The 16,486-nt window shown below is 46.9% G+C and overlaps 1 protein-coding gene across 3 annotated transcripts in view; it reads right to left on the minus strand.

Moving 5' to 3' along the window:
• The window catches only part of XRRA1 (X-ray radiation resistance associated 1), a 168,671-nt gene that overhangs the window by 145,812 nt on the left and 6,373 nt on the right, over positions 1–16,486 (minus strand). For 2 of the 3 annotated variants that reach the window (XM_029602091.1, XM_029602090.1), the window contains exons 3-6: positions 12,860–13,050; positions 5,828–5,908; positions 4,910–4,982; positions 2,678–2,775 (exon numbers count right to left, since the gene is read on the minus strand). In XM_029602091.1, coding sequence (XP_029457951.1) covers positions 2,678–2,775; positions 4,910–4,982; positions 5,828–5,908; positions 12,860–13,050 — 443 coding nt within the window. The remainder of the gene's footprint in view (positions 1–2,677; positions 2,776–4,909; positions 4,983–5,827; positions 5,909–12,859; positions 13,051–16,486) is intronic. The other variant, XM_029602092.1, reaches the window with a different exon arrangement.

Consider the following 16,486-nt stretch of genomic DNA (forward strand, 5'->3'; position numbering starts at 1 on the left):
CTCAAAGGTAGTAATAACTATTGAGAGACTTGTCAGCACAATCAGGCCGATTCAGTAAAGTCGGCAGGAGAGCGGGCAAACGCCTGCTCTCCCGGCGCGCGCAAAGGCCCCTCGCCTGTGCGCGCGATGCAGTATTTAAATTAGGTCCGGCGGTAGAAATGGGCAAAAGGAGGTGCTAGGGACGCTAGCGCGTCCCTAGCACCTCCTTTTGGCCCAGAGCGGCGGCTGTTAGCGGGTTTGACAGCTGACGCTCAATTTTGCCGGCGTCGGTTCTCGAGCCCGCTGACAGCTATGGGCTCGGAAACCGGACGCCGGCAAAATTGAGCATCCGGTTTTTGACCCGAGAGCCGCCGCCCGACTGCAAATTTTTTTTCTTTTTTTTACCCTTCGGGACCTCAGACTTAATATCGCCATGATATTAAGTCGGAGGGTGCACAGAAAAGCAGTTTTTACTGCTTTTCTGTGCACTTTCCCGGTGCCCGAAGAAATTAGCGCCTACCTTTGAGTAGACGCTAATTTCTTAAAGTAAAATGTGCGGCTTGGCTGCACATTTTACTTACTGAATCGCGTGGGAATACCTAATACGGCCATCAACGTGCATTTGCATGTAGAGGGCGCTATTAGGTTCGGCGGGTTGGACGCGCGTTTTTGACCCCTTACTGAATAAGGGGTAAGGGAAAACGCGCGACCAATGACAGGTTAACTGTACTGTCCTGTACTGAATCTGCCTAATAGTAAATAATTGCTCCTCTTACTGTTAAGTTACTCTAGCTTTGTCTTCTTCTTCCCCCAGTTCTAACACCCTTGTTTTATTGTAACTTCTCTGCTTCCCTCCACTTGTTAATTGTTCAAGGTTATTACACCCCCTGTTACCTGTGAACCAGCACGATGTGATTGTATCATGAATGCCGGTATAGAAAAGCTCTAAATAAGTAAGTAAGTAAATAAATAAATAGTGAGAGCCTCCTTTATGTACCTACGCCGGATTCAACAATGATGCAACTACCTGGATCAGCATAACCTCACTGCTGTAATTCATGCACTAATCACCGGCCGATTAGACTATTGTAACTCACTTCTGAATGCTATTTCTCAGCACAATTTGAAATGCCTCCAACTTGTGCAAAACCCCACGGCAAGAATCTTGGTAGGAGGCAAAAGCATTGGACCATACAAGGCCCATTCTACACAAACTTAACTGCTCCCGTTAGAAACCAGGATAAAACTCAAGGCCCTCTGCTTCATCTTCCCCAGAGAGTCTCTCTCCCTTCTCCTTGCCCACTATCCCCCACTAGAGGAGAACCATCCTCCCAAAAGACCTGTCTATCCTCTCCCCACCCCTGCTGACCTCCATAAAACTGACCTATTCATGATTGAGGGCCTTCAGTTGCTCTATTCTCAAAATCTGAACCAAGGTACCAAATACCGATTTGCCTTGAACCATGCTACCTTACCTTCTGGAAAAAAGCAAAGGCATGGCATAGCTGTTCAATCAGGCCTCCCCCCGCCAGTCTGTTCATTGCAAATTAAGTTCCTGTGCCTGGACACTCCACCAGTATGACTGCTTACGACACTACGACTAATGTAACTGCTAACGTACTTGCTAGTCTATGAAAACTGATTGCAATTCACTTTGAGACCATTCCTAGAAAAAAGCAGAATATAAAATGTTTGTAAATAAATAATAATAGAAAGATCACTATTTAAAAGTATAGGAGGTCAATATTCAGTGCCACTTAGCTGGCTAAATTTGGACTTCTCCAGCTAAATGGCTTGATCTGAATATTCAGCTGCATTCAGCAGCCACCACTCAGCTGGTGGGCAGGATAGGGGGTGTTCCAGGGAATAGAAACGTATCTGGCTAACTTGGCCGAATAAGTGCCAGTATTCAGCTTTATCCAGCTAAGTCAGCTGGATAAGTTGGACCTGCAATAAAGCAGGGCTACAGTTAGCCAGGGAAACGTAGCTGGCTAATTTTTAGATCGCCAGGTTTATTCAGCGGTGCGACCGAACCACTGAATAATTGTTTATTTATTTTAAAATGACTTATAGCCCACTCCCTCCAACGTTTGGGGCTGAATATCAGCCTCATGTCCAATTCTGTGTTTTTGCAGGATTGTTCTGGGTGGATCATGAGTATCGATTTTAATGACCAAAATCTGGGCTGGAAGACGCAGTGCAAGGCTGACAGTTGAGCCTAGGGCTCCTGATTCCCTTGTGCCGCCCCTGAGTGAGACTCTGTCTGAAGTGCCGTATCCAGTTTTGGAGGCTGCACTCCAAAAGGAGATAGACAGAGTAAAGACAGCCTAGGAACATGGAAGCACGATGGCAGAACAAGACCACGAGGTCCACATTCAGAAGCATTTAGCCGAATAACTATTCCAAAACTGAGCTTCTAAATTTAGGGAACATAGAGGGCGGAGACGAGGTGGGGCAAAAAAAAAAAAAAGAAAAAGTTAGGCATCTAGTGTTGCTTTTCAGCGTTTAATTTAGACGCTTTGATCTAGGAGAATGAATGCAGGCCTACATTTTTACACCTTTTAGGTGAGTTTTCAGCCAAAAACTAAAATTTAGGCAGCTACATGAAGCCCTGAGCCTTGTTTGAAGAACTGACCATCGAGTGATCACACCACACCTGCCGCCAGGACAGACGGGGCAGAAACCAGAGGGCACTCACTTCCAGGTGCGGAAAGTCTCCCCTGCCGACTTTAATATTTCTGATCCCATTCATGGAAAGATCCAGCTCCCGCAGGGCAGGAAATGTCCGGAATGCCTCTAAATATCCAGGCCAAAAGAGAAAAAAACAACAACACAGAATGCATGAGATGTGACGCAAGTATATTAACATTACCATGAAGGGCTATGAAATGAATCATTTCCGAAAAGCAGAATGAGAGCGCTGGGCTGGCCTGCCAAAAGGGATATGAAGTCAAAGAGAGCCAACCAAATAACTGGGTCAAAACAAAGCCTTTATAAGGCGAATGACGCCCCTCCCTCAGTTTTGTTGCTCTGTCACATGAAACGCAGCCGCTGTTGTTTCTGGGCTGGATGACCTGGACTGGGTTTGTAGGATTGCTTATTTGGGGGTTTTTTTTTAAATTATTAAGGAAGAGGATGGGTGGATGAGGGGAGGGATTGGCACCCACTTGGCATGTTACATTTTGGGGTGATTTTTTAGTTACCCAGCTAACTTTAGGCCTGCTATTTTTCCTGACCAGAGGTAGCAGGCTAACTTTATGCGGCTAGGCCTGAACAGCTGTGCAGGCTGGGTAAATTTCAGCCGCACTCCCAGAATGCCCCTGCCCTGCCTTCTTTTTTGGTCGGTTATGACTTACCTGGCTTAAACATAACTGTTCAGCTGGGCAGGAGTTTTAAACTCAGCGGTTTGTTCAGCTAAGTCCCAAACTTAGCCGGATAAACCTTTTTGAATATTGAGCTCATACCTCTTAAGCAATTCCAACGGCATAGCCATAGCCATTTTAGGAAAATGAATAAACCTCAGCGTATGGCACCTGATTACATTTTCCAACCTCTCAATTTCATTATGGAAGATAACATTATCTTTTTTCAAGAAGTCCTCTTGATCCTTAATTTTCTTTCCTTTCTCTTCCATTTAATTTAGCTGCTTACCATTAGGTCTACCTGAACTTCCAAATTCAATAAAGCCACGTGGCTGAGGTCCAGTGCCTGGACCTTGCCCCCGGTCATGTGACTGGGACAAGGTCAGGTCGGCGCCATTTTCCAAAATGGCGCCGACTGGGCCAGGGGCTAAGGGGGCAGCTCGGGCCCTTCCGCTCAATACTAATCAACATTTGGAGGTTATGGGATGCGGGAGGAGGGTCCAAGGAGTGCAGGTGGACCCCACTAGACCCCCAATGATTATTTATTGGATTTGGGGGGTCCAGGGGGGGGGGGGGCAGGAGGTGTCCCTATACCCCAATGAACATTTTGTTTGCATTCATGGATGGAGGGAAAGAGGTACAGGGGGAACCTGTTGGTACTTGGTTTTTTGAAAGGGGAGTGAGGGGATACACAAAGGCACATTTGTTTAATCTATGGTGACAGAGTTGGGGGGAGATGGGGGGGGGGGCCTACAGTCCCGCGATCAGCTGAGCAATTTTTTTTAGTTTGGCTGTTGTGGCCGTTTCAAGTGACAGCCCCGAGCTGAGGAGGGGGGGGGGGGTTTCAAGGTTTTTAACTTTGGGCAACTTCTGTATTTTGGGTAGCTCAGTCCTGTAAGGCGATGGAAGCCCCGGCCTTTGGGAGCCGCCATCACATGAAAAGGGACGATGTTGTGTCGTTTTGCCTTGCAGTGCTTCGACACCAGACAAAACAAATGCTGCGATTCAGCCCCAATATTTTTTCAGGGGAGGGGCCTTTCATCGTGGCTACAACCCCCCCCCCCACACACACACGATAGTGGGGCCCCTCCCCTGAAAAAACATCATGCCCTAGTACATCTAGGCCTAGATATGCTAATCTGTTTAAATGTGGCTAGACTGCTTTAAGACTTGTCCTCCCAATCTCTTTTTCCAAATCAACCACCCCTAGTCTTCATAGTTTTTCTTGATACAACAAGTGCTCCAGTACGTCACAAGATTTTTTTTTTTGTCTTTTTTAAACCCAGTTGGATCTCACCAGTACCTCTCCAGTACACGGCGTCACCTCTCAATGTCCTGAGCAATGGTTATACGAGTATGTACAATACACTAACGGTGTACTCCTGAAAGTCTTTCCAGCACTACCGTATGGTACGAGCTAAAAAGGGAGAAATGACTGTGAGCTGCATGTTAAAAGGAGGTGATCTAAGAGCTACGTGCATCACTACTGCTACAGATCATTTCCCCAGCGCTGTTAGACAGGTGCAGCCCTGTACCAGTCACACATTTAAAACCACACGTCGTCTTACCTAAAGTCAACTGGTTTTCTGCTGCATTGATGCTGGCGACAGAAGCAAACATTTTAAAGTCTTCCTCCACAGCCTAAAATGCAAATTTCAGGAACGGTTAAATTTAAACTGTCATACGGAAAGGATCAACCCAAAGCTTTAGGCTTCTTTTTCCTATTCACAAAGAAAGGTGTGCATGGAGGAAAGGGGACCAGGGGCAAACAGGCACCTCCCCCCCACCGCACGCCCACCCACACACAGGGTTACACATTCGCACGATCCATTTCCTTCCACTGTGGTACCGTCCTCGCATACTCTGATAAAAGCGGGTGGAAGGCAGGGCCTCGGAAGGAAGAAAATGTAAATAGAAAGATCCCATGGAAAAAGTAGGAGCTCGGCAAGAACCATCCCGGGCAGGTTCAGGCATTTCTCGCGCCATCACTGCCTATGTCACTCTCCTTCGGTCCTCTTCGTCTTCTTCTTGTCACTCTCCCCCCCCCCCCCCCCGGAGCTCCTCCTTCCGCTGGCTGTTTATACCCCCTATAGACCAGGCCGATTCCAGTTGTCTGAATGGCCACACAAAGCTTGCATGTCTACTACACTGGACATTTCCGAGAGAAACAGAAAGGCCCGCCGAGCCTGTCCACGTTCCTCCCTGAGGTCATACTGCAGACCCTACTTGATCTCTGGCTTCAGAAAACAATAAACTGCAGATAAGAAGCAGTGAGGTCACTCAGGCCTTCCCTTTGGCTCCTGCAGATGCTTGTGCAAGGCTCCCCCAGCTTGTTTTGCTCCTACTGTACAACTGGTACAGTTTTTTTTTTAATCCACAAGCTCCATGTTAGGAACCATCACTGGAATGATCACAAATTTCTCTAAAAGTCACAGATGCTCTGACCAAGGCAGGATTCCTGAGTTAACAGTAAGGAGAAAGCTTACCATACTTACTGAGGTTATATTGCTGTAGCTCACATCCACAAAGTACAGGTCTATAGGTTTCATTACACGGTGCCTCGACAGCTATAATGAAAAAAAAAACAAAAAAAAACAACCCAGTAACCTAAAGCTTACCTTTTCCACAAACATTAAAACCCAGGAGAGATTTTTAGACAAGACTCCCACTGCTCATTTCTTCTTGGAACCTGCTCCAAGACTATGGAGCAAAATCTAAAAACAGCACCCAGCAGTGCAATGTTCTTGTAGAATATCTGAACATAAAAGTTACAACCTTCATGTAATTATACAGAAACTGAGAGTCTATGACAGCAGCTGGTGCGCCCAATGCACTTCCTGCACTGTTCTGGATAATGTGACTGCACATCCAAGTCTCTAGCTCTAGCTAAACCAGGCAGCGGGCCCCACCCAGCCAGCTATTCCCCAAAACCACGTATGCCGCAAACCTAGACGTTTGCCACCCCCCTCTACGTTATTCAAAAATACCTACCTCCGACCCCCAGCCCCTATCAAAGCGACCCTAACCCTCCTGCCTCAGCCAGACCCTCCCCCCAAGCCCTTTGGGTGACCAGGATCTCGGAACGATTGTCTGGCTCCTGGCACACCCAGTGTGCTTTGTCAGTAATGCTGTATGTGCTGTGAGCTGGATGACCGTTCCAGGCTCCTGCGCACCCTAGGGGTGCCTCGATGGGTGGGTACAGATGGCCGGAGGTACGTTTGAACAACCCGGAGGTGGCGTCGATTGGCCCGGGAGGCCCTTGTGCTTTTCACCATTCTTTGGGGAGGGCTTGCGTGCAGGAGGGATCGGGTCACCAAACCAACCTTGGCCTCACTCGGGTGGGGGACTGGGTCGCCAGGCCTACTCGCTAATTTTTATTTATTTATTTTTTTGTGTGGGCACTTAACTGGCTGTATTCTTTGAATGCACGTGCCCGGATAGCTTTGAAACCTAACCGGCAACCTTCAAACAGAGGTGTCCAAGCTAACCGGGTAGGTTTACCCGCATATTTGAGGATATTCAGCAGTACATTTACCCTGCTGAATATTCTTGATAACTTCTTTGTTTTCTGGATTTTTGAAAATTGACCTAAGTAATACTTTTTGCCTGGCAGCTTCCACTATTTATTGATTACCTGCCCTTCCTATGTTCAGAGCGGGGTTCAATATAAACATACACAGTCAAGTGAATAGGAAAAACACAACAATACATAGATCACCCGAAGGGGGGGGCGGAATAACATTATTCTTATATAAGAATTTGCCATACTGGGTCATACCAAGGGTCCATCAAGCCCAGCATCCTGTGTCCAACAGTGGCCAATCCAGGCCACAAGTACCTGGAAAGTCCCAAACACTAAGGGGTAGATTTTCAAAGGGTTACGCGCATAGCCACGCGCGTAACCTCCGAAAACCTACCCCAACACACCCCCTGCCCCTGCGCGCGCAGAACCTATCTTGCATAGGCTCAGCGGCGCGCGCAAGCCCCGGTGCTTTCCTGGGGGGCGTGGTTCCGGCCCGGGGCGTTCCGGGGACATGGCCGCGGCCCCCGGACCAGAACATGGCGCGCCAGCAGCCGGCCCGAACAGGCGTAACTTCTGAAATAAAAGGTGGGGAGGGTGGAAGGAAAGTGCCCTCTGAGGCCGCTCCGATTTCGGACCGGCCTCAGAGGGAAAGGAGGCCGGCTGCACAGCTCGGCACGCGCAGGCTGCCGAGCTGTGCAGCCGGCTTTGCTCAGCCTTGTGCGCGCCGATCCCGGATTTTAACAGATATGCGTGGCTACGCACGTATCTATTAAAATCCCGCGTACTCTTGTTTGCGTCTGGTGCACGAACAAAAGTACGTTTTTGTGTAATTTTGTAAAATCTACCCCTAAGTCTATCCCATGTTACTGATGCCAGTAATAGCAGTGGCTATTTTCTAAATCAACTTGATTAATAGCAGGTAATGGACTTCTCCTCCAAGAACTTATCCAATCCTTTTTTAAACCCAGCTACACTAACTGCACTAACCACATCTCCTGGCAACAAATTCCAGAGTTTAATTGTGCTTTGAGTGAAAAAGAACTTTCTCCAATTAGTTTTAAATGTGCTACATGCTAACTTCATGGACTGCCCCAGTCCTTCTATTATCCGAAAGAGTAAATAACTGATTCACATTTCTCTGTTCTAGGCCTCTCATGATTTTAAACACCTCTATCATATCCCCCCCCTCAGCCTTCTCTTCTCCAAGCTGAAAAGTCCTAACCTCTTTAGTCTTTCCTCATAGGGGAGCTGTTCCATTCCCTTTATCATTTTGGTTGCCCACGCCTCTTGCACACTTTTTACCTTTGTAGCTGCTCCTTTCAGTTTTTTTCTACTTTTCTCATTTTATCAAAGCTTCCCTTTTGAAAGTTTAGCACTAGAGCCATGGATTTGCTTACTGTCCCCCTTCCAATCATTAATTCAAATTTGATCATATTATGATCATTATTGCCAAGCGGCCCCACCACCATTACCACTCTCACCAAATCCTGTGCTCCATTGAGAATTAGATCTAAAATTGCTCCCTCTCTCGTTGGTTCCTGAACCAATTGCTCCATAAAACTGTCATCTATTCCATCCAGGAACTTTCTCTCTCTAGTATGTCCTTTGATAAAATGAGAAAAATAGTTAAAAAAAAAAAATTTGAAAAGTGCATCTACAAAGGTTAAGAATGTGCAACAGGCATGGACACTTAAAAAATACCATCTTAGAAGCACAGTCCAGATGTATTCCACGCATTAAGAAAAGTGGAAGAAAGGCCAAACAATTGCTGACATGCTTAAAAAGTGAGATGAAAGAGGCTTTTTTAACCAAAAATTCTTCATTCAAATATTGGAAGAAGGATCCATTAGAAGAAAATAGGCTAAAGCATAATCATTGGCAAGTTAAATGTAAGACACTGATAAGACAGGCTAAGAGAGAATTTGAAAAGAAGTTGGCCTTAGAGGCAAAAACTCATAATAACGCCTGTGAGGGAGTCAGTTGGACTGTTAGATTATCGAGGGGTTAAAGGGGCACTTAGGGAAGATAAGGCCATTGTAGAAAGATTAAACCAATTCTTTGCTTCGGAGTTTGCTGAAAAGGATGTTGAGGAGATACACGTTCCAGAGACAGTTTTCAAGGGGGACAATTCAGAATAACTGAACCAAATCACAGTGAACCTGGAAGATGTAGTAGGCTAGATTGATTGACAAACTGAAGAGTAGGAAATCACCTGGACCAGATGGTATACATCCCAGGGTTCTGAAAAAGCTAAAAAATGAAATTTCAGACCTATAACAATTAATTGGTAACCTATCATTAAAATCATCCGTTGTAACTGAAGACTGGAATGTGGCCAATGTAACTCTGATATTTAAAAAGGGCTCCAGGGATGATCCAGGAAACTATAGACCATTGAGCTCGACTTCAATGCCAGAAAAAATTGTGGAAACTGTTATAAAGAATAAATTTACAAAAAATTTAGATAGACATGGTTTAATGAGACATAGCCAGCATGGTACTCAAGGGAATTCTTGCCTCACAAATCTCCTACATTTTTTTGAAGTAGTGAATAAACATTGGACAAAGGTGAACCAGTAGATGTGGTGTATTTGTATTTTCAGAAGGCATTCAACAAAGTCCCTCATGAGAGACTTCTAAGAAAACTAAAAAGTCATGAGATAGGAGGCGATGTCCTTTTGTGGATTGCAAACTGGTTAAAAGACAGAAATCACAGAGTAAGATTAAATGATCTGTTTTCATAGTGGATAAAGGTAAACAGTGGCGTGCCTCAGGGATCTGTATTTGGACCGGTGCTTTTTAATACATTTATGAATGAACCAGAAAGGGGTACAACAAGTGAAGTTATCAAATTTGCGGATGACACAAAATTAGGCAGCATAGTCAACTCTCAAGTGGATTGTGATAAATTGCAGAAGGACCTTGTAAGACTGGAAGATTGGGCTTCCAAATGGCAGATAAAATTTAATGTGGGCAAGTGCAAGATGAATCATATAGGGAAAAAGAACCCAGGAAAGAGATCTAGGCATCATAGTGGATAATACATTGAAATCATCGGCTCAGTGTGCTGCTGCAGTCAAAAAAGCAAACAATATTAGGAATTATTAGGAAGGGAATAGTGAACAAAATGGAAAATGTCATAATGCCTTTGTATCGCTCGATGGAGAGACCGCACCTTGAATACTGTGTGGAATTCTGCTCGCCACATCTCAAAAAAGATATAGTTGCACTGGAGAAAGTGCAGAGAAGGGCGACCAAAATAAGGGGCATGGAACGCACTCCCCTATGAAGAAAGGCTAAGGAAGTTAGGGCTGTTCAGTTTGTAGAAGAGACAGCTGATATGAAAGAGGTCTACAAAATCATGAAAGGACTTGAATGGGTACAATTGAATCGATTATTTACTCTCCCAGATAATAGAAGGATTAGAGGGCCCTCCATGAAGTTAGTAAGTAGCTCATTTAAAACAAATCAGAGAAAATTATTTTTCACTCAGTACATAGTTAAACTCTGGAATTCATTGCCAGAGGATGTGGTTACGTCAATTAATGTAACTGGGTTTAAAAAAGGTTTGGATAAGTTCCTAGAGGAGAAGTCCATAAAGTGCCACTAATCAATAAGGAATAATAGCTTGGGATCTATTTAATGTTTGGGTACTTGCTAGATACTTGCAACTTGATTTGGCCACTGCTGGACACAGGATGCTGAGCTTGATAGACCCCTGGTCTGACCCAGTATGGCAAATCTTATGTTCTTATGTTAGATTGAGGAAAGAGAGAAGGAAGTAGGAGGGGGATCAGAGCAGGGAGGATCTGGGAGAAGTAGAAGGAAGATGAGAGAGATAGAAAGGAAAGGAGGTTACAGGATCTGAAGGACAGAATACAAAATCAAGGGAAGGAGAATCCACACTGCAGTGGTGGGGAGGAGAGCAATGTCCCTCCAGTACTTCCCACCCAATCTCTCACAAGCAGTATACATATACACTCAGGCACAGTGTCAAGCCCTTGTTTCTCACACAACCCCAGCTGATCTCTTATTATTGTTGCACTTCCTGGCCGCGCTGGTGCCGTGACCGGGCCTGCTCACCTGGCGCGCCCATCAACAAGTTCCTCTCTCAATCCCAGTACTGCTCACCCATGGCGTCCACAAGCGTCCCCAAGCCCATTGGGGCCTTCTACCTCGCAGCTCTCCTTGCGCCGGGGCTCAGCGTCCTCCTCGGTGTCGGCCCCACCCCCTAGTGCGTGCGTGGAGCTCTCCTGTCTTTAAAGGACCAAGCGCGGGAAACTCACGGGTGGCGCCCGATTCTGACGTCACCTGAGCCCTGTATAAAGAGCAGGACTCAATCCCTAGCAAATTGCCTTGGCAATCGGGTCGTACACTATTGTGTTCTCTAGTTTGCCTGTTCCAGTGTCTCCCCATTCCTGGTAGTACCCTTCGGACTGACCTCACAGTACTGACCTTTGCTTGTTCTTGACCTCGTCTGACTGCTGCCTGGATCCGACCTCTGCCTTTTCACTGACTACTCCTGATCACTGCCTGGAACTGACCTCTGCCTTTTCACTGACTACTCCTGATCACTGCCTGGAACCGACCTCTGCCTGTCCACTGACTACTTCTTATCGCTGCCTGGAACTTGATCTCTGCCTGACCTGACTACTCCTGGACTGACTACAGGTACTGACCCCTGCTTCAGCTGACCTTTCTGGACTGATACTCTGGCCTTGATCCTCGTTATCCACTCTGACACTCTCTTCTGGCCTCCTGTGACCTCTTGCCATTCTTGCTTGGACATCGACCGTGCACCCTTGTTCGTGGTGGGCACTCCCCTGTGCTTCCTCTCTAGAAGACCCTGCGAGGCCCACCTAAGAACAGGTGGCCCGGGTAACCAAGGGCTCAACCTGAGGGAACCCTGGGTTGCTATTGGCGAAGCTCCATCTAGCCTCTGTCTCCTCCTGTGCTCCACCTCCTGGTGGCAGCTGCTCTCCGGGTCCGACCGGAGGGCCATACCAATCCTGCACCAGGCCAAGGGTCCACCTCCAGCGCAACAGGTTGCCAAGGCCATGGACTCGGCGAAGTCTCCCGCCTTGCAGGCCATCCCTGGCCTAGCCGCTCATGTCCGAGAACAACAGCGAACCATGCAAGCATTGGCTTCATCTGTGGAGAGACTACGATCTCAACTAGAGGATTCTGTTATGACCAATTCAGGGGGTTGGGCTCAAACCCCACCTCTGCGGGCATCATTGGCCCTCCCAGCTCCACCCCGTTTCAATGGGGATCCGCGCCTCTGCCGAGGCTTCATCAACCAAGCCTGGAGAACTGGGCATCTGTAGCACTCAATAGTTTATTGCATCGGGTGCCCAGCTGCAAACGGTCGCTCGGTATGAGCGCCTGTTTTCATCTCGCTTCTTTTTTTGATATAATTCACTTCCGCAACCTCAGCAAAATTATAGGCGCCCCTTGCTATGAACATCTAAATTGTGTGGCCATAAGAAAAGTGGGCTTTTTGAATCAAGTCAAAATATACAATTATTTTTCTCCTCAAAAATCAGTAAAGTGTCACAACGATATTAAGGAGGAGGACACACTAATCACCACACAGAGAACCTGGTTTTTTTTAATGTTTTTCATGAGCCCTCTACTACAAGTTGACTTTACTCCACCTCCGAGGCTGGAGTTAAATCTGCCGCATTAAAAAGTGTGCATTGGGCGCCCAGCGGTTTACTGCACCTACATGGAATTTCCATCTGAGGGGCGCTCTCGGGTACGCATTTGTTTGGGGGTGCGTTTTGGATGCGCAAATCTCCTTATTACATCTGGCGCTAGTCTAGTGCGCCCAAACCCGTGCCACTAGGCTGAGCGCATTTTATTGTATCGGCCCCTCTGCCTGAAGCAAAGAAATGCCAGAGAAACTGGGCTGAAATAAATCTCCCTCGATTTTATGAAAAAAAAAAAAAAAATCAGTCACTGTTTCCTGGATATGGGTTTAGGTTACACTCACCAGATAAAATACATCCAGGATCTTCTCCTTGATTTTCGGCTCTCGGAAAAGATAATCTATGGATGTCGGGTGCTGAGTTTTGTCCACTGAGCTGTTTGATACAGACAGCTGGTATCTACTATTTGAACAGTCGATTGCACTGAGCCTGCGCTGCCGGGTAGTTCTGTAGGCCACCTTCCAGTGACCGGCTCCTATCAGAAAGGTGAGAGCCCGGGAAAAAAAAAAAAAAAAGACAACAGCTATTTTTCAGATTGATTTCATTCAGACTAACCTCTCCCCAATCTCCCCCCCACACACACACACCCAAAAAAAAAGCTATTTTGCTATTAAGTAAGTGAATACCCTTTTTCTAATCAAGGTAGCAATTATACACAGATGTATATTTGTATTGCATTTTCACAACTTCATTAAATCTATCCATCAGGGCCCATGCTTCCATTAAGTGAACTAGGCAGTTGCACAGAGCTCCAAGGTTTTGGGGACAGCAAAATCCCACCGGCACAAAACCTGGAGCTGCTGGCGGAGCCCAGCCAGTCAGCGGCTGAAGAACTGGAAGAGGTCTGGAGGGTGAGGGATGGGGCTTCTGATGGAGCTTCCTGCCAGAAATTGAAGAATGCAGGAGGAGATTTGGAGTTTCCACATTAGGAGCGGAGAGAGTCAATGCTGGGTAAGTATGGAGCAATGGACAGAAAGAGAGAGAGTGCTGAGTGGGTGAGGTCAGTGGGTGATGGGGTGGCGAAAGGGAGTTTGTGTGTGCTGAGCAAGAAAGATAGAGGGGCCGATGCAATACAGCCTGCTTAGCCCAGCGCACTGTATAACCCACAGTTGGACGCGAGTTGTATAAGAGCTAACTAATCCCCTTATGCAATAAGGGGATTAGCGCCTCTACAACGCACGTCCAACACGGAGTGAAAGTAATAGCACTCATCACATGCAAATGCATGTGAATGAGGTTATGAGCTATTCACTCCCTATGCCAAAAAAAAAAAAAATGTGCATCTAGGATGCAAATTTTAGTGATCAGAAATTAACACCTGCCTGGAGCAGGCGTTAATTACTGAGCGCTACTAAAACTAGTACAGAAAAGCAGAAAAAAAATGCTTTTCTGCACTGCATCCTACTTAATATCGTTGGGATATTAATTAAGATGAACAACACTTTAAAAAAATAATAATAAAAAAAAAGTTTAAAAAAAGCACTGGTAGGGGTTAGGAAAATGGACGCTGATAAATTCAGCGTCCATTCTCCAAACCTGACTACTGGCACCAGAAGGAGTGTATAAATTAATATTAAAGTGTCGGGCACTTAATATTAATTTATCACTCCTTCACTTATTGCCCATTTGTCCTTTTACTGTCACATGTCAGTGAAAGGACCATTCCCCTTTCAGGACAGCCTTCTGATAGGTGATTGGTTCTTTCACTGACATGTGACAGTAAAAGGACCAATCCACAATAAGTGAAGGAAAGGAAAATTGGTCCTTACCTGCTAATTTTCGTTCCTGTAGTACCACGGATCAGTCCAGACTCCTGGGTTTTGCCTCCCCTCCAGCAGATGGAGACAGAGATGTTTTAACGGACTCAGTCCTATACCCCTGAGGTGCCACCTAGAGTCTGTCAGTATTACACTGTACCCAAGCAGAGAAAAGTAAACTAGTACAACCAAAATTTTACCCCCTTGTAGAGCAGAGGAAATGAAAAACTGGTACCATGAACGAAAACATGCCCATTCTCCTACCCTTTGAAGGTGGGCACACAATAACAAAATGAATTGAATAAATCTGCAGAATATGAATATCAACCGGCCGAGTGGACTCTCCATTTCCCCATGGGTGGGCCTCTGGACTGATCCATGGAACTACAGGAACGAAAATTAGCAGGTAAGGACCAATTTTCCTTTCCCTGTACGCACCCGGATCAGTCCAGACTCCTGGGATGTACCAAAGCTTCCCTAACCAGGGTGGGACTGAGAGAGTCCCACTCGGAGAACACTGACCCCGAAGGAACCGGGTTCTGGGGCCTGGACATCTAGACGGTAATGCCTAGCAAATGTGTGCGGAGATTTCCACGTAGCTGCTCGACAAATCTTGTGCGGCGACACCTGCTGACATTCTGCCCACGAAGTCGCCTGCGACCTAGTAGAATGAGCCTGGAGACCAACCGGAATCGGACGGCCCTGAACTAGGTAAGCCGAAGCAATAGATTCCTTCAGCCAGCGTGCAATGGTGGTCCTTGAAGCTTTCTGACCCTTCCTGGGACCACTCCATAGGGCAAACAGATGGATCAAAAGACGGAAATCGTTCGTGACTTCCAAATAACGTATCAGCACGCGTCTGACGTCCAACTGTCTTAACTCCCTAGACTCGGAAGTAGAAAGATCTAGGCCCACCAAGGATGGGAGCACCACTGTCTGATTCAAATGAAAAGAGGACACTACTTTCAGAAGAAAGGAGGGAACCGTTCGTAAAGAAACTTCTTCGTTAGAAATCCTTAAGAAGGGCTCCTGACAAGATAAGGCCTGTAGCTCCGAAATACACTGCGCCGATACGATAGCCACGAGGAAAATGACCTTCAACGTCAGATCTTTCAAGGTTGCCCGCTTCAGCGGCTCGAAAGGCACATTACAAAACGGCATGGAGAACCAGGTTGAGCTTCCACGAAAGACAGGGGTTCCGAATCGGAGGACGAAGATGTTTAATGCCATGCAGAAAACGAACCACATCCGGATGAGACGCTAGAGTGAGGCCCTGTACCTTTCCCTGAAAACTACCAAGGGCTGCCACCTGAACTCATAGGGAATTGAAGGCTAGACCTTTTACTAGACCTGCCTGCAGAAAGGCCAGAACATCCAGAGTAGTAGCCCTGGTCGGCTCCACTACGTGGTTCAGGCACCAGTCCTCGGAAATACCCCAAACTCTGATGTAGGCTATGGAGTAGATGTTTACGGGACCGCAAAAGCGTAGTAATCACCTCCTCCGAGTAACCCTTATTTCTCAATCTCCGCCTTTCAAAAGCCATGCCGCTAGACAAAAGCGATCTACCTCTGTGAAATAAACAGGATCTTGTCACAGCAGACTCGGGGACGGATGAAATCTCAGCGGGCCGTCTACCGCCAGATTGAGAAGGTCCGCAAACCACGGGTGCTTCGGCCACTCTGGCGCAACGAGTATCACCTTACCCGAATGAGCCTCAATGCGGCGTAGAATCTTGCCGACCAACGGCCACGGCGGAAAGACATACAACAGAATGTCCTTTGGAAGCACCAGAACATCTACACCTTCTGCTCCTGGCTCTCTTCGACGACTGAAAAATTGAGGAGCTTTGGCATTGCGATACGTTGCCAAAAGGTCCGTCGCGGGCCTGGACCATCGGTTGCACAGGAGACTGAAAGCTTCGTCGGAGGGTTCCCATTCTTCTGGATCCAACTGATGGCGGCTGAGAAAATCGGCCTGCACATTGTCCACGCCGGCAATGTGAGAGGCTGCTATCCTGTACAGGTGCTGTTCAGCCCAGCTGATTAAAAGTTGAGCCTCCGTTGCCACCGGATGACTCCAAGTTCCACCCTGATGTAAGCCACCGTCATCGCATTGTCTGAGAGAATCTGCACTGATCTCCCCTCTACTAAGGG

Source organism: Rhinatrema bivittatum, chromosome 5 (genome assembly GCF_901001135.1).
Source record: "Rhinatrema bivittatum chromosome 5, aRhiBiv1.1, whole genome shotgun sequence".
Lineage (NCBI taxonomy): Eukaryota > Metazoa > Chordata > Amphibia > Gymnophiona > Rhinatrematidae > Rhinatrema > Rhinatrema bivittatum.